Genomic DNA, 25,629 nt, shown 5'->3' on the forward strand with positions numbered 1-25,629 from the left:
ACCACACAACACACATGAACCGTTGTTCACCAGAGCTAAAACATTCAACTGGGGCTACTCTGACATGATGTAACAAGACAAACGCACATAAACCATTAATCACACTGCTGAAAATTAAACTAGGGGGCCTTGAGGTCAAGGTGCCTTACAATGCATCCTCTCCCCCGCCACTACAAGGTCGGGGGAGGCATTGTAAGCCCCCCTAGCTCGCGCCCTATAGGTATGACTCAACTAGAGCTACTGAAACCACACTGCTGAAAATGAAACCAGAGGGCCGCAAGCCAGTGGGCTTGGGCCTGCAATGCACCCCAACCTTATAGTGGCAGGGGGAGGAGGCTGCATTGTAACCCGGGGATTCCACCGGACGCGTTACGGCAACGTTACGGCTGCGGCACATCTTGGCCGCGACTTTGCCCTGCTTGCATTTCCACCGGGCGCGTTACGGCAGCGCAACGCTGCCTTGCGAGCCAGCCGTATTCCCGCGAGATCACGAGATCCCGCGATAATCCTAAACCTAATGTACTCACCTTCCACTCCCAAAACTACTGCAATTAAATGCCAGGCTTTGTCCTTTCTGATATTGTTCTTATAAAAAGGATGATTTGAGACCCTTTGATTGATTGACTGCTGACCTGGTGCCACCGGTCATGACGTAATAATGTTGGTGTTTTATTTATTGTGTTTTATTTTGAAAATTGACCGGAATGCTCTATGGCTTTTACTTTTTCACTTCCTGCCCTGATCGATCTGCTCTGTTGAAATTGACGCGGTTCAGCAACGGCTTGCGGCAAAAACAGAAATGCTACGGAATGATAGTGCTGCGGCACGGCGAGCCGCTCCTGGGACGTTGCCGTAACGCGTCCGGTGGAATCAAGCCTTTAAAGGTGCGGCCACACCAGACGCGTATCTCGCGTACCTCGTGTATAAAATCGCCATTTTTTCCATTGGGAACCATTGGTTTACGCGCGTATGAGACGCGTACACGCGTTACACGCGTAAAAGCAACATTTTACGCGCATAACGCGTGTATGAGGCGCGTATATTTACACGCGTAAAGCGCGTAAAGCCGTATATTGCGTACATTTCAAGAGTTCAAAAAATTGAACTTTTTACGCTCATACGCATGACGATTAGCCGCGTTGCCCAATCAGCGTTGAGCTTGACCCGACGTCACTGGCAGAGAGTAGTGAGCTTGGACAGAAGCATACGGCCGACATCTTTCTTTATTCTGTGTGGAAATAGTAACATAGTTACGCCATTAAATGCTTTTATGGAAACATTTCTAGCGAGAAATGTGCATTTTACTTTCATAATGTTCGCTCGGTGAATGTGAAGGATGTTTGGTTTGATAGTTATGACGAAGAGGGAACGCTCCGTTCACTTGCATGGACAGAGTTTCTGGTTAAGCAACCTCAACGTCTTGGCGGACTATATATCTGCTGATCAACACTACGAATGCTGGAAACACACCAGACACGCCATGTGAAGTTATTTAACCCGATTATTGTTATTTATATCCGAGATTATTTAATCTAACCCGATCTAAACTCTCTCACCCAAACACGGCGGCGTTTGGGTTTCCTACCTCGGACTCCAGCGCAGCCACGGCCGACAACTATCTTTATTCTGGGTGGAAATAGTAACATAGTTACGCCATTAAATGCGTTTATGGAAACTTTTTTAGCGAGAAATGTGCATTTTACTTTCGTAATGTTCGCTCGGTGAATGTGAAGGATGTTTGGTTTGATAGTTATGACGAAGAGGGAACGCTCCGTTCACTTGCATGGACATGGACTCATCTAGGCGAGTGACGTAGGCGCGTATGGCGCGTATGGCGCGTATGCGACCATTTTGGACACAAAATGGTCAAGCAACATTTTACGCGCGTATCTCGCATAAAAATTACGCGTGATACGCGTCTGGTGTGGCCGCACCTTAAGGCACCTTACCTCACGGCCCTCAGGTTTCATTTGGTGTGTGATTAATGGTTCATTTGTGTTTGTCTTGTTAAAACAAGTCAGAGTAGCCCTAGTTGAATGTTTTACCTTTTTTTGTTCAAAGGGTTGTCCATCACTTCCTGGGTCAGTTGAATTACTTTTTTTGAATAATGTGACTTTTATAACCTGTTGACAAAAAATATATTTTTTTATGAAAAACACTTGATGCCTGAACCTGTTGATACTTATTTACAGTAACTATGACCTGTTATTGTATTGCTATGACCTAAAATTAATGAAGTATCTAATCCTGTACTCTGAACATACGTTGCTATGGAGAATATACAGTTTTTCTGGTAAATCACGCACTATGGGTCTAATGGGTCTACTCATCTCTACTGAGTTGGTGCAAAGATAACGCATTTATTGTCAAGAATACAAACATGCATGATCATTTATAGTTTAATGATGGAAGTTCAGCACCAGGGTACATAGTTGAATATGAAGATGAGATGCTGGGTGAGACTAGGCATATCGTTAGGCCATAGGAGGGTTCACTTGCAGCATTGGGCCATAGTGATTACAATGAATAAAGCGTTGGCGTCAGTATCAATTGCAATATTAATTTGGCAATTATAAGTGTCCTAGTTCGTGTAGTATGTGCCGGCTGTCCATTAGCTGCTCATAGTGAGTAGACGTGTATGGGGTGAGGACAATTGTAATGCAGAATTATTTGCTGCTGATAAGTCCACAGCCCTACGGTATCCTCCAGGAGGAGCGGTGACATCGTTAGCCTTGACCCCCCCCCCCCCCCCCCCTACACACACACACACACAAATTAGCTGATCGAAATTAGCTGCGTGAGAGCACAAACATTTGCACATCGAAAGGTAACGCTACGAGTCCCCTGCGTTTTCTGTGCGCATCCACTGATCATTCAGGGAGGGGCTTCCCCGGAAGCCGAGAGACGCATTCAGAAACATTACCTTTCCGTCCGATTTTCCATTTTTCTATTATCCAATTTTCTATCAACCTCAACACAAAAATGTACCAAAAAAATTTATTTCCGTATATACTCGACAAAAAAACTGAATATTAGAATTACTATATTCCAATTTTAATTTTTATGTTTTGAAATTGAAAATTTAACTAATAAGTGTTACACAGACTGTGCTTTCACTTCATATTTCATTGTGATTTATGTTATTACCAGTGTGATATTTAACACTGAGTTTTTCATTAGGTCTATCCGGATCTGGTCTTATCTCGGTGTTGATGGCTGAACCTGGACCTGGGCCAGACCGAGGCAACCAGGTGCGTTCACTCTATTTTTTCATGGTCCTAACGGCTCATGTGGCCTCCAGTGTGGAACTTGCCTTCCATTCACTTTGTATTGGACGCGTGCTCATGTGGGGCAAGGCATTGTGGGAAGGCCAGCGTGCCGGCGGGTGACCGCGGCGCGTCAAAGGGGTGGGACAAAAGCTGAACTTCAGTAAACTTTTTGCAAATAAGCGTCTTGCAGCACGCAATCGGACAATCAACCCAATTCACAACAATTCTGGACATCTATTAGACATCCAAACTAGGTCCACATTTTGGATGTCAAACCATGACCCAACTTGGACGTCACATTGACGTTCAACATTTCACCATTGAACTGGTTACATTTTTTGGACGTCATTTGGACACCTATGACAGGTGCAGAAACTGTACCCACTGATCCCACTGCCCAATGTGTCATCGGAGTGACGTCTATTCCGTGTCATTATTGGTTGTCAAATTTCGGTCCACTGAAAGGGTTATTTTGTAACGCCAGGCAACGTCTTTTTTTTTTTTACTCCTACCGAATGTCTAATGTTGATGTCCGTGGGACCTCCGTGTAAGGGCTATTTATAATCCAAATGTGACGTCGGGCTGACGTCTTATCAACGTCAAATTTAGACTAATTTTAGACGTCTTTTTTATACTACTTCTTAATGTTTCAATATGTTTTCTGTACCATTAGTTTTCATGTAGCTGTAGCATTTCACCTTTGACGTCATTTGGACGCCTAGGACAGGTGCAGGAAATGTATACATTATGTTGTTTTTTTGTTGTTATTTTAAATTTTCCTGTTTTATTTATTCCAAGTAATCAAGTAATTTTTGTATGCATACATTTTTTATTTTATCTGTTTATTTATTTAGAAATGCAATTTGTGGGAAAAGTTAAGTAAATTATTTCATTGTAGCCTATTCACCTTATTCCTAACTTAAACAATTGTGACACCATGCCAGCCATCTCGGTTGGCATCCATGGCCAACTGGGTAGGCCTAAGGAGTTGGAAAACTCTCCAGTGGGTGGTCGGTTCAAATCCCGACTCGAATCCTGACCAGGACACAGAAAATGTGAATAGGGTGAGTAGTAGTGCCGCGAACCCCTACGTCCTTATCCATGGATGAGGCGCGCTCTCGCTCTCTCTCTCTCTCGCTCTCTCTCTCTCTCTCTCTCTCTCTCTCTCTGTCTCTCTCTCTCTCTCTCTCTCGTCAGTTCCTACTCTCACCCTACCCCCTTTCTTGACAGTCTCACACATGTCCGTCTACTTCTAATGAGCACGACCATGTCCAATATGAGGTCATTTTTCCTCCAACAATGAGGGAAGCTATGCTTCTAAATGACACCCTAAAAATGGATTCCACACTAATTATGGGAAAGCTCCGAACAAATTACAATTACAAAAGTCAAATTAGTATGTAATTGCTCTAAACGAATTGGGCTTGATTACATCACAGATATTGTTAAAACACAATACAAGCAAACTACGTAAGCTTCACGGACACCCATATATCAGCTTGGTTTAAATGTGTACACTATAATCATAAGCATGGCAGATGTAGTTATGTAGTTCCCTGGTGTCATATGGGTTGGGAGGGCAGGGCTCTCCATCCTTATATCTCAACATGATATTTATTATGTCATTTATTCATCTGTTGGCCACATATTTATTCTCGACTCTCTGTTCCATATGTAATTTTAAATTAAATTCAGTATTTTGATAAATATACCTTTCTGTAATTATAGTGGGAGGAATATAATGATTTTTATGGCATCCAATTCAAAACTAAATGACGCTACAGGATAACACAGTACACACATCAACAAGGACACTTACATTTATATTACATTAAAGTAAAACATTTGTTCACCCCCAGCCACAGTGTGTGGTCAAACATGGGAAATTCACTTATCACTGCAGCCCATGGAATTTAAAAAGATGCAATAATGAAAGAAAAAAATTATAGTATGTCCAGCATACATAAAAAATCCCAGTGATTAAAATGCCATGCCATTGGGGCATAGATGAACACGCCTAAGGATTACACATCAATTCAGGCAAAAAGTTCCTTCAATACAGAATCAATTAAAATGTTTTATTAAATTATTAAATTGTGTGTGTGTGTGTGTGTGTGTGTGTGTGTGTGTGTGTGTGTGTGTGTGTGTGTGTGTGTGTGTGTGTGTGTGTGTGTGTGTGTGTGTGTGTGTGTGTTTTCAGATGGCCGTGGACAGGGGTAAGACCGTAGTGCTGGCAGCATTGGGCCGGCCCTTCAGTCTGGGGATGCTCTACGACTGTCGCAACGACTCACTGATCCCCGGTAAATAAATACAAGTGCAGAGTCTAACCAGTGCCGCCGCTCCCATAACGCGCACTACGCGCTGCGCGTAGGGCCTCAAGTCCTGAGGGGGCCCCCAATAAAGGAGTTATGCTTAGGGCCCCAAAATAGCTAGCAGCGGCACTGAGTCTAACGGACAAGACACAAGATCTCTTATTGTCGTTATTTGAACTTATAACTGATTTGTGTTTTGGCTGAAATCAATTGATCCGGCCAAATGTCATTATGGATAACATTATTAGGCGAGTGCTGCAAGCAGCGCTCCACTATTGTTGTTCTTAAAGGTGCCATGACATGTGCTTATTTTATGGATGCTTTAATATAGGTATTAGTGGGCCACTAACACAGTATTCAAAGACGTTCCCGAAATTCTGCCGTGGTGCAGAGTTACAGCCACTCCGAGCCAGTATATCACATTGAGTTTCCCCCAAATGCGCTGTTTGCTCTCTGTAGCTATAATGCAAATGAGGAGGGGCGAGGCGGGTCAAGGAGGAGGGTGGGGGTGTGGCCCTGAGCAACTTACAGCCACGGTACCATGCGCTCTGTTTACAGTGGATGTATCGCAATGGCGAGGCGCACACAGCCTTTAGCCGTGTTCTGTAAATATTGTAGAACACACGGGAGTCCTGGAGCTCTATATCTAAATAATATCATATAATACATAGATATCTATATCATATTATACATATTATCGTGGCCAAAAGCTGTGTGCGCCTCCAGACGATATTATGAATCACAAACGACTTTGTCGGGTTCTCCCACGTCTCTGGTTCTTCCACTTTCATATCCATCTGAAGCAGACTGAACCGCGCGCTGCCTGCTGCCGGCTGCCCGCTGCCCGCTGCCTGCTGCCGGCTGCCCGCTGCCCGCTGCTGGGCGGTGGTGCCTCGCGGCAACCGGCGGCATGTCGCAGTTCATGTACTTCAGGGAGTCAAAGCCAAAGTTCCTTTCCCCCAATTCCTTCTCAACCATGGCTGACATAACCCCCACTACAGTCTCGTTGTGGAAATACATGAGACGTCAAAGAACCGTAAAGAAACCCTTGCGTTACAGTGTGTGTATTCACACACACACACACACACACACACACACACACACACACACACACACACACACATTTGGCGCTCGCATGGTCGTGTCTCATTGGCGGGCCAAATGAAACCACATTCCAAATCAGCTCGCTTGAGCCTCCGTTTTTTCAAAGGCGAGCAGTCTAGTAATCGTTTTACACCGAACGCAAGTTTTAGCCACTGGGGGCAGGCTAGGGGAACTCATATTTATGTTAGAAAACCTCATAAAGTGAGATTTTCATGCAATGGCACCTTTAAGGCCCTGACACACTAACCAGATTATCGGTCGCACAGGATGCTGACAAAGATAATATGGCCCAAATTTCAGTTTAATTAGGTCCACAAGACAATCAGAACTCACAATTATCCATTAACTCTATATTATAACCGCTGTCAAGGTAAACAAAAGGACTTTTTGCCTTTGGTATCACTCCGCACGTAGTCCGGTAACTTGTCAATGTAATAAGCGGGATATGTATGAACCCAAGCGCTGTCGGTTGCTAAGCGACGACGTCAACGTCTTGGGCGGACTATTTCTCTGCTGATCAACACTATGAATAATGTAACAAATACATTGAAAATAAATTGTTTCGTTTTGGGAAGTAGCCGTGTAATAAGCGGGATAATGTATAGAACTTTGCCAGTCGTTATCGAAAAATAAGTCCCTTCATGGCGAAGCAAGACACCTCCGCTGCGCGTCGGTGTCCTGGTCGCCCTGTCTGGGCTTATTTTCTCGATAATGACCGGCGTTCTATACATTATCCCTTACATAATACATTGTATATCATAGTATATCATGTTTATTATTATAGTATGGTTTGTTTTGTCCTTACAGATTAGTAACAATTTATTAGAGATCCTAGGATATCAATATAATTGTTCAAATAAATTGTAAACAATAAAAAGGTCAGAGACAACTTTCACACTATTCTCATGCTAATGTTACGGGTCCCAGTATTGGGTGCCACGGCAACAATAAAGAAATCTGTAATATGCAGAAAATGGTAAGCAATGAAGACACGACTGCTCAGTTCGTCATCCAAGTTGCGTCTATTCAAATTCACAAATAAAATTCTCTGAGTGTCTCTTGTTCAGTCTTCAACTGTTTAAGTGCATCACATACTAACCACATCGTACATCCTATTCTAATTCACATTCATGTCATATCTCATGTACATTCAATATTCTCCATTAGTCCACTTCTTCCTCTACTTGAGCAACATACTCATTTACATTCACCTGTTTCAGTGAGTTAAGGGATCAATAATAATATAGTGCAATTAACAGCTTAATCCACTGTACCTGAATGCAACATGTAGTTGGCAATTATTCTAGATTCACTTAAATAAAACAAAAGTATTACTCAGAGAAAGCTAAATTTTTTCAATACAAAGTAAACCAAGTTGTTAGATCGACATGCCACTATGCCGACGGTTCAATGTTACGAAAACGGAACCCATTGTTCCGAAGGGCCGTATGTCCGATAAGTCAAACAAGAGGCGTATTTGGCCGACGGTTCAATATGCCGAATAGGCCTACATATAAAGTGTTTTCTCTCTCTCTCTCTCTCTCTCTCTCTCTCTCTCTCTCTCTCTCTCTCTCTCTCTCTCTCTCTCTCTCTCTCTCTCTCTCTCTCTCTCTCTCTCTCTCTCTCTCTCTCTCTCTCTCTCTCTCTCTCTCTCTCTCTCTCTCTCTCTCTCTCTCTCTCTCTCTCTCTCTCTCTCTCTCAGCAACAAAATACAACCTAGGCCTAGATATCACGTTCACGTTGAATATTGGAGAGCAAAAGAGAGTGCGAGCGAGGTATAAAACTCCGTCGGCCGTCGGACAAACGGCCCTTCGGACCAATTGGTTCCGTTTCGTAACATTGAACCGTCGGCATAGTGGCATGTCAATCTAATGGGAAATATTTCGGACCATTGAGACGTCGGAACAATGAGGTGTCGGAATTACGGGCAGGCCCCGTTGTGACTCTGGATGTAAAAGTTACATTTTTATCTTAACAGTATGCGTTAATATAAACATTCTTTCAAACTTGTAAATCTGTAGCCATGAACCTGTAACATTTACTCAAATTCCTGTTTAAGCTGTAGTGTACAAACACTGTGCAAAGTACACACGATGAACCTTAAATTGCGCGGCATGCACGCAAGGCAATACACAAGACGAAAAATAAACCCATAATCGGCGGTACCTGCCATTACGCGCCTTCCGGTATTCACCCCTGCCATTGTACTCAACGGCGGTATTTTAAAGTCTCTTAAGTTCGCTAAAAACACAACAAAACATGACCCGATCCAATGAGGACTACATCATCTGCAAAAAGCAGTGACGAGATCCTCAGACCACCGAACTGCAACTGCAACTGCTAATATAAAAAAAATAAAAAAATAAAAAAAATAAACTGTTTTGAGAGTACCACACTAAGAAATGTATGCACTCACAGTATTTTAAGACACTTTCGATAAAATGTTTACCAAATGGCATATGTTTATAATATAATATTATTTAAATGAATGAGTCTCATTATAATCCATAGTATGAAGGGGGATGAACCCATACATACAGAAACATTTATTATAATAACCAGATAAAATACCAACTCTTTCCAGATTCAATACATGGGATTTGGTCAGACTCTAGAGTGTAAAGTATTGGTGTAAGTTCAAGCAGTGATGTGTTCAGAATATAGACCAGCCTATATTATCCCACAGCATGACCATTCCACCTACATTTGTTTTTATGGAACCTTTTATTTTCGCCAGATATAAACACATTGACATTTAACTTTCTTTTCTTTTTTTTTCTTTTTTTTGAGGTTGACCTTACAGCTTTCATTGGAAAATCATTTACTTTCTGTAGGAAACCATACGCCGATATATAAAGGAAATGTATACGTTGTTTATGTATTTCTCTGAGCAAGGATTCTGATATGTTTTCTCTTGTTCTTCTCCAGCTCTGAAACTTTGGGACCGGGAAGCCTTAGAGAAAGAAGCAGATGAAAGACCCCAACCCAACAGTGAATTTGACATACTTGCATCCGACTCCATCGAAGACAAATCTTCTGCATTGAATGTTGAAGCTTCACTGCAAGCCAGTTTTCTGTGTGGAATGGTTGATTTAGAAGGCTCTGCTAAATTTCTCTCAGATTCTAAGCATTCCATAAATCAGGCTAGAGTGGTACTTAATTACAAAACCACCACCAAATTCAAAGAGCTGTCAATGAATCACATTGGCAGAGGTAATGTGAAACATCCATATGTGTTTGAGTCAGGACAAGCAACACACGTAGTGACAGGAATCCTTTATGGGGCACAAGCCTTCTTTGTGTTCGACCGTGAGTTGTCACAAAAGGAAGATCGGCAAGACATTGAGGGCAATCTAAAGGTGCTGATCCAGAAGATACCCAGCTTGAAGATAGATGGCAAAGGTTCTCTAAACATGGCAGGCAAGGACAAGGTTAATGTTGACAAGTTTAACTGCAAGTTCTATGGGGACTTTAACCTTAAGAAACCACCTGTGTCTTTTCAGGACGCAATAGAAGTCTATCAAAGCCTACCTAAGCTGTTGGGAACCAACGGAGAGAACGCAGTGCCTCTGAAGGTCTGGTTAATGCCACTGACGGCTTTAGATTCTGCTGCTGCTCAACTGGTTAGGCAGATAAGTGATAGTTTAGTCAGGGATGCTCAGAATGTCCTGGAGGATCTCAACGAGCTGGAAAGGAGATGCAAGGATGCAGAAAGTTGCACAACAACCAAGCAATTCCCACAGATTAGCAAGAAGGTGAAAGCTTTCAAGGAACTTATTTTTCGGCAGAAAGTTCAATTCCAGAATATTATGGCAAAGAAACTCCCATTGATCCGAGGAGGAGGAGAGGAGGAAAGTGTTCTCGCAGAGATCCTGAAAAAAATACATTCCTCTCCCTTCAAAAGTGGTGAAATGAATGAGTGGATGGATTGTAAAGAGAAAGAAATCAAAATCATCAGCTCTCTGATTAACAAAATGCCCAACATGATGATTGTTGCGTCCAGTCACAACACTCTGCAGAGTGAGATCCACAGTGGAGATGTCAGACATACAGTGTGCTTTGTCTTTACCTCCCTGGAAGGCCCAGAGCCGTACCTTTCAGCTCTGTCAAAGTACTTGGATGAAACCAAACAAGACGACGTGCCATGTGCTTATGATATGGAAAAGGAACAATGGTTCTCCGCAAATGTCACGTATGAGAAAATGCAGCTCTTCAAAGATTTTGCAGAGGCCAACAAAGAGAAAAAAAACATTAGGTTTCTAGCAGGTGCAATAAGCGATGATGAGAAGAAAGGCGCAACTCTCCACCTCTACAAGGATGGGTCCTTAGCCAACTACAACTTTGAACCACCTTCGAAGCCAGAGATGACCACAGGTGATATAACCCATAACAGTGTAACACTGAATATTTCCCCTCCTCAATTTGGGTTGACAACTGTCACCCACTACACTGTTGAGTTCTGTGTCCATGGAGATGATGTTTGGGATCAACAAATGGAGAGCAAGGCTGGGGATGTCATAGTGTCCGGCTTGAAGATTAATGAAGGGTATCAGTTCAGATGTAGAGCCTGGTGCGCAGTCGGCCTCGGTCCGGCCTGTGAAGGTAGCCCTTTAATTAAAACCTTACCATCCAGTCCTCCAGAAAAACTACAAGTGGAATGTTATTCTACAGAGTTATCAGTCAGCTGGGAGAAACCATCTGAGCTTGGAAGTGGAGCGGGGATCAAGCAATACATCTTAGAATATGCTGAAACATCTCCAGAAGTGAACCCTGAAGAGTGTATATGGAGCAAACCAATATTCACAGCCAACGACTCCCAACTAGTCAAAGTCATTCCAGGGCTGCAGCCTTCAACGCGATACACTGTCAGAGTCAGATGTGACTGTGGACTTTCTGGCCTTGGCAAAGAGGAATCAGTAGTTGTGTGCACAAAAAAGCTATCTGATAAACTGGCTACATCAATCAAAGCATCGAGCAAAGTAATAGAACCTGGTTCTCCTTCAGTTTTCAAGTTACCCCTGGAGAAAAACAATAGTAGGATAGATGGATGCAAGAGCTACACATTTGGCAATGACAGCGTTAAGACAAATCGCACTGTCATGTTTCTGGGGGCAACAGGTTCAGGGAAGTCAACTCTGATCAATGGAATGATCAACTACATCCTGGGCATAGATTGGAAAGACTCTTTCCGCTTCAAACTAATCAATGAGGATCAGTCAAAGTCACAAGCTGAAAGTCAGACTACCCACGTAACCACCTACAAAATCAACCACCAAGAAGGCTTCAAAGTTCCTTATTCTCTAACCCTTGTTGACACTCCTGGTTTCGGGGACACAAGGGGAATAGAGAGTGACAAGGCGATCACAGAGCAGATCAGGAGTCTCTTCACCTCGGCAAAGGGAGTCTTTGAGATAGATGCAATTTGTTTTGTTACCCAGGCCTCTCAAGTAAGACTAACGGCGTCACAGAAGTATGTGTTCGATTCAGTGCTGTCCATCTTTGGTAAAGACGTGGCGGAAAACATTTGCATTCTGGTCACGTTTGCAGACGGTCAGCAGCCTCCTGTTCTTGAGGCGATCAATGCAGCCAAAATTCCATGTCCCAAAACCAACAAAGACCTTCCGGTGCACCACAAATTCAACAACTCTGCACTGTTTGCTGAAAATAAATCTTTCAGTGACAGAGCTGATCAAGACTCCAAATCATCAAAATATCCAGAAGAAAAAAAGATAAATGTTAACAACTTTGATGCAATGTTTTGGGCAATGGGGGCCAGCAGCATGGAAACATTCTTCACTGCCTTGGGACAAATGACCACCAAGAGCCTGCAGTTAACCAAAGAGGTTCTCGAAGAGCGAAAGCAGTTGGAGGTGTCTGTGGAAGGAATCCAGCCCCAGGTACGGGCGGGGTTGCTGAAACTGGAACAGATCCGATCAACCCAACAACAGATCGAAAAGCACACCGCCGACATCAGTTGCAATGAAAACTTTCAAATTGAAGTTGAAATCATAAAGTGTGTTAAAACAAACCTTACCAAAGAGGGACAGTTCATCACTAACTGTCAGCAGTGTCACATCACCTGCCATTACCCCTGTATCATAGCAGATGATCGGCAAAAAATGCGCTGTGGTGCCATGAAGGATGGGAAATGCACAGTTTGCCCTGGAAAATGTGACTGGAACGTACATTTTAACCAGAAATACAAGTTTGACTACGTCAAGGAGAAGCAGGTGACGACGGTACAAGAGCTGAAAGAGAAGTATGAAAAAGCCTCTGAGGCGAAGATCACAGTCCAGCAACTGATTGAAATCCAGAAGGAGGAGGTTGCCCATCTGCAGGATGAGATAATATTACTGATGGACACGTCGTCTGCCTGTTTAGCTCGGCTGAAGGAGATAGCTCTGCGGCCTGACCCGCTGAGCACGCCAGAGTACATCGACCTGCTCATTGAGGGAGAGAAGTCAGAGGGCAAAGAGGGTTACCTGGCACGGATTCAGTCTCTGGAAAAAATGAAAGGAAATGCCCAAATCATAGCCAAGGTTTCAAAAGGAGAGCAACTAACCAGACCAGAGGAAGAATACGTGGAGGGAAAAAAGCAAAGAGAAAAAAAGGGATTACGCACCAGGTGTGTTGAAGGACTTGGTAACTGGTGGAAGAGTGTAGTAAATTGAGAGATCCTTAATCTAGACTTCCCCTCCCCGGGTCACATTGAACAGCTCTGATGCGGGGTTACGCAACGTTCCCAGGCCAGTTTTGAGTCCAGGGTCCTCCTCGAGGTCTCCTCCCGACTGGACATGCCTGGAACCCCTCCCTAGGGAGGCGCGCAGTGGGCATCCTCACCAGATGACCGAACTGTTATAGGGTTAGGGCTAGCTTTAAAAAATAAAAATAACAAATTATTTTCAATGGGGATGGGCAACACAGTTTTTCTTGGATTAGAAACCAAAACATTTTATTTGAAAGCGATGGCATTTGTTTTAAATAGGCATGTGTGATACTTTGTTTGAATATGACAGCTTTTAAAAATCACAGGTCTTCTGTTTTTATAGTTTATAGTCATATCCTTCTCAGGTTTTTGTTCGCTTCACCTCCTTGTTTCTGCTGTAACTCATTAAGTTCAGGTTTGAGGTATACGTTTTGCCATAACTTTGTACTGATTTTTGACGCAGGTAACCTTTTACCTATATATTTTTAACAATTCCAAAAAATGTATACAAATAAAATTTCAATAATTTTATGAGGGTGGATTCTCAAAACTTTACCATCATCAGTATTGGAAGTATTGGTTTCGATCCACCCATCCTTAATTTCCACAGTAGGTGTTCACAGCAATTAGTCACTTATTGACATCCTTCTTCTGCTACATCAACTCATTTTATGCTTGTTCTTTGATATAATAACACAGATGCTGTTGATGAAAACATTGTAATGAAATTGTGACCAATATTTTCTTGGGTGTAAATGTGATTATGAATATGTTAGAGGAAATCATAACAGAGGTTGGAAAAATAATATTTACAAAAGTATAATCATCTCCTGTATGCATGCTATATGTCATCTTACTCTTTAAAGAAAAACGAAATTTAAACGAAATTAAAGATTGATCCGCGTCTGTATTTACTTAAGCCTATTTTAGTTTTTTTTGATTAATTCAATTTGGTTGTGTTGTGATATATTGAAAGATAAGTCTCCTAAACTGGATCGGTAAAGCGTTGAACTCCTGAAATCTTTACCGATCCAGGAGACCACTAGTAAGTTTAAACTTGTTCATGAAATCACCAGCAGGGGGTGATAAACTGTTTATTTTGCTAAATTAATTATGTTGCCACCGACGTACTCTACAATCTGCCTTCACCTCAGCAGCAGGGGGCGCCGTTTCCCATTTTAATTGAAAACACCAGAGATGTATTGTTATTGATATGAAGACAGACAGACTTTTCTGAACGAGGTTCTTGCTCTGTGGCCGATGGACCGACTGCCGTGTCCTGAACAGGTGGAGATCTGTGAGCCAATCGCAGCCCTCCTTCCAGGGACGTCGTTAGGCCAATCTTGGGTGGGGCTAAGCCCCCCCCCAAGATATTCAAAAGCCCCCCCTACAATTATCTATTTTTTTTGTCAAGGAAATCTTAACATGCTTGCACTTAACATAATAAGCCAGAATATGAGTTAAAATAAATATTAATACAATTAGATGTTGTCTTTAATTTGGATTGAAATTGTTTCCCAGAGCGCATTGATGGATACATTTTCTAACCTATTTTCCTTGAACTCACCCCAATATGTAGACTTAAATCAAATTTGACATTGCGTCTGCAGTCTTATATGAGACATGAATTTCAAAATTAAAATGGCTCAGTTTATGACACATGGAATAAGGCTTTCTTCCACAACTTCAGAGTCTTCAAATAAATGTTGGCAAAGAAAACTTGACACACATATGATATGCGGTAACTGTGGTTCTATTTAATTATATACGCAATACATTATAAACATTGTTTCTTTTCAGTATTGTATGCATGCATTACCGTTATCGACTTGTATTCCTAATACGCATGTGTCCCCCCGTTAATATGCATTGCCATGGACTGTGTTATGCGTTACGTGTTTAGTTTGCATGTGTTTAAACTAGTGCTGTCAAGCGATTAAAATATTTTTTTCTATTCTAAATATCCCATGATTTCGTGCTGCCAGCCTTTTAGTGCGATCAGAGAGTGTTGAGAAGGACAGTAATAAAATATATATGGTAAGAGGGATATAAGAAGAGAGAGCCGCAGTGAATTCAACCCGTCCACTTGACATCGGGTAGGTGCATGACAGTGGTAGGCCTACCGTAAAACTTCAATAGCCCAGGCTTTTATTTGTTTCAATCACTGAACTTTAGAACAAAACTCTTGCTCAGCAAAGATGGGAAATACTATGACATTTATTATTTAAACCAGTATGAATATTCCTACCGTATGTAGGCCTATACACATTACCAGGCTATCGAATAACGCACGCACACACACACACACACACACACACACACACACACACACACACACACACACACACACACACACACACACACACACACACACACACACACACACACACACACACACACGGCTGGGTATCACGGCCAAGTTCCTGAATCGATTCGATTTTGATTCTGAAGGCTTTAAATTGATTAATCACGATTCGATTCGATTCAATCCGAATCTGTTCCATCTGCTCCTAGATTGAATGATAATTTTCTTAAGTTGTAAGGAAATATTCTTTATAGGCTATCATCATTAATTCAGCACTAAAATCATTAATTGTGACTAAAATCTTGTAGTTGTGACTGTTAATTAACATCCTTAGCAAGATTTTACATTCTATTCAACGTGATGGCCTGCCTAATTCATTATATTAATGAAATTATCTCCATGCAACACACTGCAAAATACATGTTTTTATTTTGTAGGCTACATTAATGACAATCCAGGCAACTATAAACAAAACTGCCTCCATCTTCCTAAAATATATAAATATAACCATTGTAAAGATTATACCATTTAAGATAAAATATTCAAGCATTATAAAACTCCTTAAATTAATATTTTTTCAACATATTTACAAAAAAAAAAAAAAAAAAATCGATCTCATGCCCTGTGAATCGATAGCGTGAAATTTAAACGAAATCGATCCAAAATCGATTAAATCGATTTTTTTACCCAGGCCTACACACACGCGGTGGCGGAGTGGTAATCGGGAGAGTTGGGAGAATTCCCGGTGGGCCGTTAACGTTTCGGGGCTGTCGGGCTGATTACTGCGGGATAACATATTGTGCTTATCAAAGTTACTCGCAGCGCCATCCGGCAGCATGAGCTGTGCACCCGCAGTTTGAGATCCATCACAGTCTTGCTGTCGGGTAGAATGTAGATGGGCATTACCAATTGTGCTAGGGCACATTGAATTGTTTATTTGATCCACAATCAGCTCTCTCATAGACAGATGAGTGCTGTTCTTCCTGAGGTCAAAAATTCCAAATTGCATATCCTATTTTACATAAAATCATGCATTCACACAGCATACAACAAGAACAAAAACATTCAACAAAAAGAGGAAATTAAAATCATTACTTGATTTAAGTTTGTTAAGATTGAGAAAGAGAAAAACATTATTTAACCCCTTGTATCACCAAATACAATTTCAATTTGATTTTAAAGGCCATTTTACTTGTTTCATTTACCAAAAAACGCAGAAGAGAATTCTAAGCTACCATTGCTCTGTAGTGTGGTGTTTTCTGTCCGGCCCCTGTTTTAAAGACAGGCAGTAGAAATCTCCTCTCAGATGACTGGTGTGTAGAGTAATTGTGCATATCATAACAAAAGCTATTAAACAGGCTTACAGGACTCTTTGCTGTTATTATATTTCTTAAAAAGCTGAATAGAGAGTAGTGTAACCTAAGTTTAACTGGTAGCCAGTTTAACTTATTCAGCATTTTACATACTCTAGTTCTGTATGAGCAGTTGAGCACTATACAAGCAGCTTTGTGTTGAGCTACCTGTAGCTTATTACGATTGTTTTCTGATGTGTTGGACCATATGACTGTACAGTAATCAAGCTGAGATAGGACTAAAGCTTGCATTAATTGTTTAATTAGGCATCCTGGTAAATATGTCCAGGATGTCCAGGAAATCTCAGGCATATGTCCCTGAGATTTTTATGGGGAGAACCCCCCTGAGGATTTGTCCTCCACAAAACCACCATATGTCACTACAGGCATGGGTCATATTGGACAGCAAATCTATTTCCCTACTGGTATTACATGCCCAAGGGGGAAAGGACCCTACCTTCCTCCCTGTTCCCCTCCCTGTGATACAGTGATAGTCTGGGGTTAGATTAACCTTGAACCTGGGGGGTATGGCCTTAATCGGGGTCTGGGGGTACATGATATGTAGTCAGGCTTTTACAGTAATCGAGCACCCTAGGATGTGGCCATCTACGAACAGCTCCAATAGCCATGCAAACCCTTGTTGTGAATTATGAGGGGTAATCCTAGCGGGGGCTGTGGTAATTCATCCATTTTAGCCACATATTCTGACTAAACTCACCCGTCTCTACCTCCCAATGTTCCTCGTAAGCCACCTCGTCTGAGTACGATACCTGGGGTAGTTGGTAGGCTCCGGGTGTGTCTGCATCTGGCTCTGGAACTTTGTGTTTCTCTTATTGGAATACAAACTCATGTATAGCAGTTAGTTGTTCGAACATCTTAAGTCTATTTCTGATTACTCTAATGGAAGTCCCTCATGTAGGTGAAGGCATGAATCGAACCGTAAGCATTTCATGCAAGGTTAGCTGAGTCATTCTGTTATCGTGCATGTGATAACTCATTAGTGCTATAGATAGTGCATCTACCCGATTCTTAGTGCTTGCACAGATTGTTGATTTTTGATTTGAGTATCCCATTCAATATTCTGAGCTAATTTCAACCTTGGCATGACTTTTCTAGTCAAAATTTTGGATTACAGTATCCACCTTGATTTAATTTCATTACTTCCCTCCTTGCGCAAGGCATTGGGAGTGTGCATTAAGTGATAGGCAAACCTAACAACGCTGTTGGTGCAACGAACTAGAGCTGGGTTTCGATTCAAATGTCAAGAATCGATTCACGTTACCTTTGTCGAAGATAGAGCTCAGTGCAACTGTAGCTTCCAAATCACCTCTCGCCATGGCGGTGGTGGGAATTTGTGACAACTGAGCTTGGCGGGCGGCGAAGTGAACGCGGCAACCGGAAATATTTATATTTTTTCATGAAATAGGCTATGCTTTTGTGAAATTTTATAGGCTATATAGAGAACGAAAAAAAAACATTAACCGGTTTTGGGGATTTCAGAGTAACGTTTCTGTTCCGGAACAGTTGAAGACCATTGGTTTTCGTTTCCGTTTCCGTTCCTCGTAAAATTCCGTTCGTTTTCGTTTTTTGTCTTCGTTCCTTGAACCGGTTCGGAGCCCTGATTTAAATCAAAGCTGAATTTTTTTATTTATAAACAGAAGAACTTTAAAGATGTCCATTTAAGGAAACCTCTGTGTTATTGGCAAACCTGAAAACTAAAATAAAGCATTGATAAGAAGGTAGTAAAAGTCACACAGCCATGTAAATATTTATGGTTTATTGTCAGAGCCATATTGTAGGCCTACATACACAACAGAGCCAATACAGATACAAAAGCATCAAGAATCCAGTATTTCTGTTGATGATGGATTCACTGTAATCGTAAGGAAAAATACAACATGATTATCTATAAAATATCACCTCGTGGTCCAAAATCAAACTGAAGGCAAAGGGCAGCGGTATAAAATGTACAGCTAGTGGATACACCATCAATCACAAACCAGACATTGCACATTACAACTCGACAGAAGATGGCGTTACTTAAAGTGTACACAATATACAATAAGGCACAGACGGCAAAGAGCTTTGGATGGACCGACCGCCCGCGGTGCTCCTGGGAAATGTAGTTCTGCTCCTGAAGAAATGTAGTTCAGACATGAATAAACCTGCGACCAATCAGAAACAAACCACGAGTCCGAAAAACGTTTTGTAGCAGAGAGTACACTATAGAATAAAGAGTACGGTTTAGATCAGACCGACTGGTTTTCCTTAAGCCGATACAGAAGAGTATGGATGATTCGTATCCCTTCTGTGATACAAACTCTCTCCATGAACTGATTAGGATTCACAAAATGCCGTCCAGACGCCAGTGTGTGTGTAGGACTCGACGTAGGTCCTTGTGAACGCATTAAGGAACGTCGGTAGGACAGGAGAGACGGCAGCGTCTCGAGAACAACGAGAGGGATACCTGGATGGACAGCGAGCTCGGTCCTGACTGAGAGTCCTCGAGGCCGGCACGGCAGGGTCCGGTGAGATCCCAGCATGGGTTGAAATGTTCAAGGCGGCTGCATAAGGATGTACATTTACAAACAGACCTGGATATAGCTCGACACGAGGCCCACACTCAAATCCTGTAAGTACTTTCTTTTTTTCTTTTTACAAATTCTCTGCTTGTTTTTTTACATTCCGACAGTCAAAAGACCCACCCACACACAAAAAGAAACTCAGACAGACACACACACACACACACACACACACACACACACACACACACACACACACACACACACACAGTATAGTAACAGCCCGTGAAGTGTGACAGCACCTAGCATATGGAAAACAAAATGAGCAGTTTAACTTGAAACAAAAAGATTTCCCCACAGAATCAAAGTCCACCAACAACCAACTCCACCAACAATACCAAGTCAAGTTCGCTCCTTTCCTGACACAATATTTTCCTTCAAGGTGAGGATAAGGGTGAAGTTCAGGCTAACCGTAACCCCTACCCTTAACGACCACTGTGATTCTTTGAAAATAACGAATTTCTGTAAATCCGGGTCAGGGTTAGATAGTCTAACCTTAGTGTCAGAGTCTAGGGTCAGAGTCTAACCTCAGGGTCAGAGCCTAACCTCAGGGTCAGAGTCTAACCTCAGGGTCAGAGTCTAACCTCAGGGTCAGAGCCTAACCTCAGGGTCAGAGTCTAGGGTCAGAGTCTAACCTCAGGGTCAGAGCCTAACCCTGACCCCAACTGTGGTTAACAACGACCTATGTACACGAGTTTGGTTCCTGGTGGGGATGTGGTGGGTTTTTGTCTCCATGACGCCAGGCTCCTCCCCCTCTTCGGGTCCTGGCCCGTCAAGACGCCGGGCGCTGTACCCACACAGCGCCCGGGTCAGAGGTCAAAGTTCAGAGGTCCTGGGGGTCACCAGGGGGTCACCAGGCGCTGCTCTGGCTGCCGTGACTGCTGAGCGACTGGGGGTTGCTGTGGCGTTTCATCACCATCATGCTGATGTAGGCCTTCATCAGCTTAGCGATGTCCATCACCTGGAGGGGGAGCAGAGCATGGTCAGAGGAGATTAGGTTGGATTAGAGCAGGTTAGGGTTAATCTGGAAGCTAGGGAGTAGGGTCAGGGTTAAGGATTCTTTAATCTATGAACTAGGGACTAGGGTCAGGGCGGAGGATTAGGGTTCATCTAGGAGCTAGGGAGTAGGGTCAGGGCGGTGGATTAGGGTTCATCTAGGAGCTAGGGACTAGGGTCAGGGCGGAGGATTAGGGGTAATCTAGGAGCTAGGGAGTAGGGTCAGGGCGGTGGATTAGGGGTAATCTAGGAGCTAGGGAGTAGGGTTAGGGTGTTGGATTAGGGGTAATCTAGGAGCTAGGGAGTAGGGTTAGGGTGTTGGATTAGGGTTAATCTAGGAGCTAGGGACTAGGGTCAGGGCGGTGGATTAGGGGTAATCTAGGAGCTAGGGACTAGGGTCAGGGCCGGTGTGTTTGATCAGAACAGGTTAAGGGTCAATCTAGCTGGTAAGGGCATTCTTTTAGGGTTCTTCAGCAGTAAGGGGTGAGGCTAGGGTGGGTCTGAGATAGTTGACGGTTAGTTAAGGGTTGTTCTAGAGGTAACCCGGTGTAACTACCCCTGTTGCCACCCTCCTCGACAAGGAGTTTAACGTCAGCGCCGGAAGCGAAGGCTTAAATCCCAAAGTTAAGACGACGGAAACAGAGTCTCCAGGGGCCTGGGTACGTACCAGAGGGGTCTCGAAGAGCAGCTCACGGCCCTCCACGGCGATCTTGTAGGCGTTGGGCAGCGGGGCCCCGAAGGAGAGGATCTGCTCGTAGGGGAACACCTCCAGGGGCCAGGGCTCCCCGCGCTTGTAGAGCGACACGGCCTGCCGGCTGACGCCCAGCCACAGCTCGCTGGGGAACGCCTCGTCAGTGCTCTGCAAGGGCACGGACAGGGGGTGAGGTGCATGCTGGGAGACGGAGGCCTCAGAGGCATGCTGGGAGATGGAGGCCTGTATGACGCACTTTTAATGTACTGTGAAGTACTGGCACCGGGCCACTTTATAGTGTATGCTGTTTGCCCGGTTTATTCCGTTTCTCCTTACTTTAGCATCTATTTCTGTGTTCCTTAACACTGCTTTGTATTTTTATTAGGGATCGGCCGATACCGATTTTTTAGGGCCGATACGATACCGATATTTTTTCATCAGCCTTAGCCGATACGCCGATACGCCGATACCGATGTTCTTGAGCCGATATAAAGTATATATCTTTTTTTTTAAAAGGAACATTGATTGAACTTCAATGTAAAAAACAATATTTAACAAATAGTAAAAACAGGTGAGGTAGAACAAGTAAGAACAAGTAGATGAACAATATTTAACAAATATTAAAAACAGGTGAGGTAGAACAAACAAAAAAAAACTGGCGAAAAAAATATCGGCGAAAATTAGCCGCGTATCGGCCGATACCGATACAAGTAAAAAACCGCGAATATCGGCCGACCGATATATCGGTCGATCCCTAATTTGTATTGTCTTGTATTATATCCAGTGTCTTCCCATGCTGCTTTGTTGTAACACAGGAAATTCCCCTTTGGGGGATTAATACAAGTTTTGATCCATCTATCTATCCATGAAGACGGTGACACCGTGAATACGGCGGCGTCCCTCACCTCGACGTTGAAGAGCGTGGAGCCGTAGCCCGCCCACTCCTTCACCAGCGCCATGTACTTCCCCATGGCCTGCTCCTGGTTCATCCCCACCAGCCGCCGCCACTTGTCCAGCACGCTGGCGTGCACCGCCGCCGTCTCCTCGCGCAGCCACGCCTCCAGCGAGTTCTCCTCCTCCAGCAGCTTCTGCCGGCTCAGCGAGCCGCTCCGGAAGCTCCTCCTCAGCGTTCCCTCCAGGAAGCTGGAGCGCTTCCTCTCGCCGCTCCCGGAGGAGGAGCGCTCCGACGCCGAGCCGGCGCCCGGGGCGAAGGTCTTGGCCGAGTTCTGCACGCGGGCGCGGAGCCGCGCCACGGGGAACACCTGGGCCATGTCGGGGAGGGGGGCCGGGGAGCCGTGGTCCCCCAGGAGGTACTGCAGCCGCAGGGCCGCCAGGAACTGGAGCGTCTCCTCAGGGGCCGGGTAGCGGCCGCGGATCACAGCCTCATGGGCCTGGAGGGGGAGAGGGGGGGGGGGAGGAACAGGAGGAGAGAGGGGGGGAGGGGGAGGAGGACCAGGAGGAGGAGCAGGAGAGAGGGAGGAGGGGGAGGAGCAGGAGAGAGGGAGGAGGAGGAGGGGGGGGGAGGAGGACCAGGAGGAGAGGGGGGAGGAGGTGGGAGAGGGGGAGAGGGGGGGAGGAGCAGGGGGAGGGGGAGCAGGAGGAGAGGGGGGGGGAGGGGGAGGAGGAACATGATGAGAGGGGGGAGAGGGGGAGGAGCAGGAGGAGATGGGGGGGGGGGGGCGGGGGGAGGAACAGGAGGAGAGGGGGGAGGGGCAGGAGGAGAGTGGGGAGGAGGAGATGGGGGGGGGGATGGATGGATGATAAATGATGAATAGAAGGACACAGATGGAGAGATGGATGAGAGATTAATGAATGCATAGGTGGACAGAGATGGACATAGAGATGGATGATAGATAATGGATAGAGGACAGAGATGGAAAAAGGAAGCAGATGTCAGTTAGGGTTCCATGTATTGGGGGGGGGGGGGTGTGGACAGAAACTTATATTGATTACGAGCAAGAAAACTGATTTAGATTCTTACTGTTTCAGTCTTAATTTTTGGGCGTTTATTGTTATTGTAATATCTAACGGTACAAAAAAACACCAGTGGTGGGTAGTAAGGCGTTACATGTGACGCAAATGAGTAAAAAAGTACTTTTTTCGTGTAGAGTACTTTTCACGTTCCTTTTTTTAAGTCATTTAACTCTTACTCTAGTAAATATTTGATTTAGAATTCTACACTTTACTCAATTACATTTTCCATGAAATGCCTCAGCCTTCATTAATATGAGTATTTTGATAAACACATTATCTTCGTTGACTGTAATACAAGCGTACAAGTTGCGTCGCAACGTTGCTGCGATTCCATAGCCGAGGAGACGAGTCGACCGTTACGTTGGGACTGAGGACCAGAAGCGCCATGGATGCAGACGCGCAGGAAGATATTTTCGGCAGTGGCGGCAGGGTTACGGCCCACGTAGAGTTTATATAATTCTAAAGATACTATGTTACACAGGCTCTGTATTCTGCAGACCACTCTTGAACTCGTTGTTGTGTCTGGCTGTGAGTGTGCGTGCATGCTGTGCGTAGGCTGGATCGCAATCACGTGAAGACAAATCTGATTGGCTAATCAGCTAACCAAACCAGCCTGGTTGGTGTTTCATTGGTTGTGTTCCTACAAAGCTCTTGCCTTTTGTCATATGCACAGAGCTCATTTACGTTTTTTGTGTACATTTGTACATTTTGTTGCATGTACGTATTGTTGCATGTATGTTTAATGAACAATGCACACAATGAAGCAACTTGGGAAGAAATGTTTTAAGAGTGCATCTCTTTCCAAGCACACTTTCCAAACACATGCAAACATTTTGCACAAGCAAAATGTATGTATGTAGAGTATCTTTAAAACAAAGTACTTTTTTACTCGGTAGGTTTTCAAATTTACTTTTACTCAAGTTGATTTCTAAGGAAGTAATTGTACTTTTACTTGAGTGTAGATTTTCAGTACTCTACCCACAAATGAAAAACACATGTCAGCACTTGGTGAGCTGGCGTTCGGGCCTCACCTGCTCGAACATGAAGGCGAACTCCACGCTGTCCCTGGGAACGCCGTCGGTGTCCAGGAAGCAGTACAGCTTGAAGTAGAACCTCCAGCCGGTGGCCTGGGGGTCCTGGCCAGCTGACAGCCTGCAGAACACGGGAGGAACCGGTCAGCGGAACCAGCGCACCCTCACCCGAACGTCACACACAATCTCACACTGACAAGCGATTACCTCCCCTTGTACGCCCTGGCACTTAAAAATGTTACTTATGCCTTGTGTAGCATCTTATCCTAGCTATCTCTGTTGTGTACGGGGAATGGGTGGACCTAGCGATTGTTATTGCTTGACACTTATGAACATGTACCGACAGCGAACTGTAGCGACAGCGAAATATTGTTGTTTGTCTTTCTTCTGACAAAATGAAAGTGAAACAAATGAAAATAAGAGCTTCTGCTAAATGTAAATGTTATTGTGAATGAGTCCAGAGAGGCTGGAGGAGACGTACTTCTCAAACTTGGCGAGCACGTCGGCCACCACGGCGCGGCCCTCGATGGCCTTGTCCACGCTGTCGTTGTGCTCGAACAGAGCGAACATGTTCCTGCTGCCCTCCATGGCCAGGCCCCAGGTCAGCTTCTTCACCACCTGGGACGCACACAAACACACCATTGTAACACCGGACCCCCTGGTGAGCTGCGGAGCTCAAATGGGTCTCAGATCCGGGCGGATGATGAGTGTGTCTGCACCCACCTCGCCGGCGGTGGTGTGGGAGTTGATGGTGATCTTGCAGGACCCCCCGCCGTGGCAGTGCACCATGGTGGTCATCTCCTGGCGGGCCACGATGGCCCGGATCTCCTCCTGCGCCGGGACGTGCTCCCGGGTGCGGGTCTTCTTCAGGGAGTCCAGGGCGAACGAGGCGTAGCGCTCCATCTCCGAGTTGGGGGACAGCTCTTTCGTCCTACGGGATAAAGGCGGAGGAGTTAGGTTAATGATCCGCGGGGTTTATGGCAGGGCTCACCAATGGCGCCCGCAAGGACCACATGAGGCGCCCGCAGGCCTGTTCTAAACATACCACTACTCATTCTTGAACAACTCTCTCCCACCTTTTTTAAGTCATTGTTGATAATTATTGTGAGAAATCATTAACATGACTGAATTAATTAACATGTCTTCACATAGATGAGTATCAATAATCATTAATAGTTATGTATAACTAAAGACAAACTGAGCTAATTTGTTATTTCAGAAGAGTGCATAGAACTGGGTGCCCTTCGTGTGACTCAGTGCCCATGAAGTAGCTCTCAGGTTCATAAAGGTTGGTGACCCCTGGTTTA

At 44.2% G+C, this 25,629-nt stretch overlaps 2 protein-coding genes across 17 annotated transcripts in view; one reads left to right on the forward strand and one right to left on the reverse strand.

The window, feature by feature from the left end:
- Window positions 1-14,305, forward strand: part of LOC132463689 (uncharacterized) — a 139,861-nt gene extending 125,556 nt beyond the window's left edge. For 2 of the 6 annotated variants that reach the window (XM_060059988.1, XM_060059987.1), the window contains exons 3-6: window positions 3,181-3,251; window positions 4,214-4,333; window positions 5,470-5,569; window positions 9,614-14,305. In XM_060059988.1, coding sequence (XP_059915971.1) covers window positions 3,213-3,251; window positions 4,214-4,333; window positions 5,470-5,569; window positions 9,614-13,356 — 4,002 coding nt within the window. In that variant the 5' untranslated portion in view covers window positions 3,181-3,212 and the 3' untranslated portion in view covers window positions 13,357-14,305. The remainder of the gene's footprint in view (window positions 1-3,180; window positions 3,252-4,213; window positions 4,334-5,469; window positions 5,570-9,613) is intronic. The other 4 variants (XM_060059992.1, XM_060059991.1, XM_060059990.1 and 1 more) reach the window with 3 other exon arrangements.
- A 4,505-nt stretch (window positions 14,306-18,810) lies between these two features.
- Window positions 18,811-25,629, reverse strand: part of myo10 (myosin X) — a 72,860-nt gene continuing 66,041 nt past the window's right edge. The window contains exons 36-43 of one of the 11 annotated variants that reach the window (XR_009526863.1): window positions 25,046-25,253; window positions 24,804-24,940; window positions 24,323-24,443; window positions 22,223-22,708; window positions 21,294-21,485; window positions 20,266-20,591; window positions 20,158-20,176; window positions 18,811-20,125 (exon numbers count right to left, since the gene is read on the reverse strand). Coding sequence is in view for 1 of the 11 variants with exons in the window: in XM_060058041.1 (XP_059914024.1) it covers window positions 20,481-20,591; window positions 21,294-21,485; window positions 22,223-22,708; window positions 24,323-24,443; window positions 24,804-24,940; window positions 25,046-25,253 (1,255 nt within the window). In the remaining 10 variants the exon portion in view is untranslated. Of the gene's footprint in view, window positions 20,592-21,293; window positions 21,486-22,222; window positions 22,709-24,322; window positions 24,444-24,803; window positions 24,941-25,045; window positions 25,254-25,629 lie in introns of all 11 variants that reach the window. The other 10 variants (XR_009526854.1, XR_009526860.1, XR_009526859.1 and 7 more) reach the window with 10 other exon arrangements.

The sequence above is a fragment of the Gadus macrocephalus genome, chromosome 8 (genome assembly GCF_031168955.1).
Source record: "Gadus macrocephalus chromosome 8, ASM3116895v1".
NCBI classification, from domain to species: domain Eukaryota; kingdom Metazoa; phylum Chordata; class Actinopteri; order Gadiformes; family Gadidae; genus Gadus; species Gadus macrocephalus.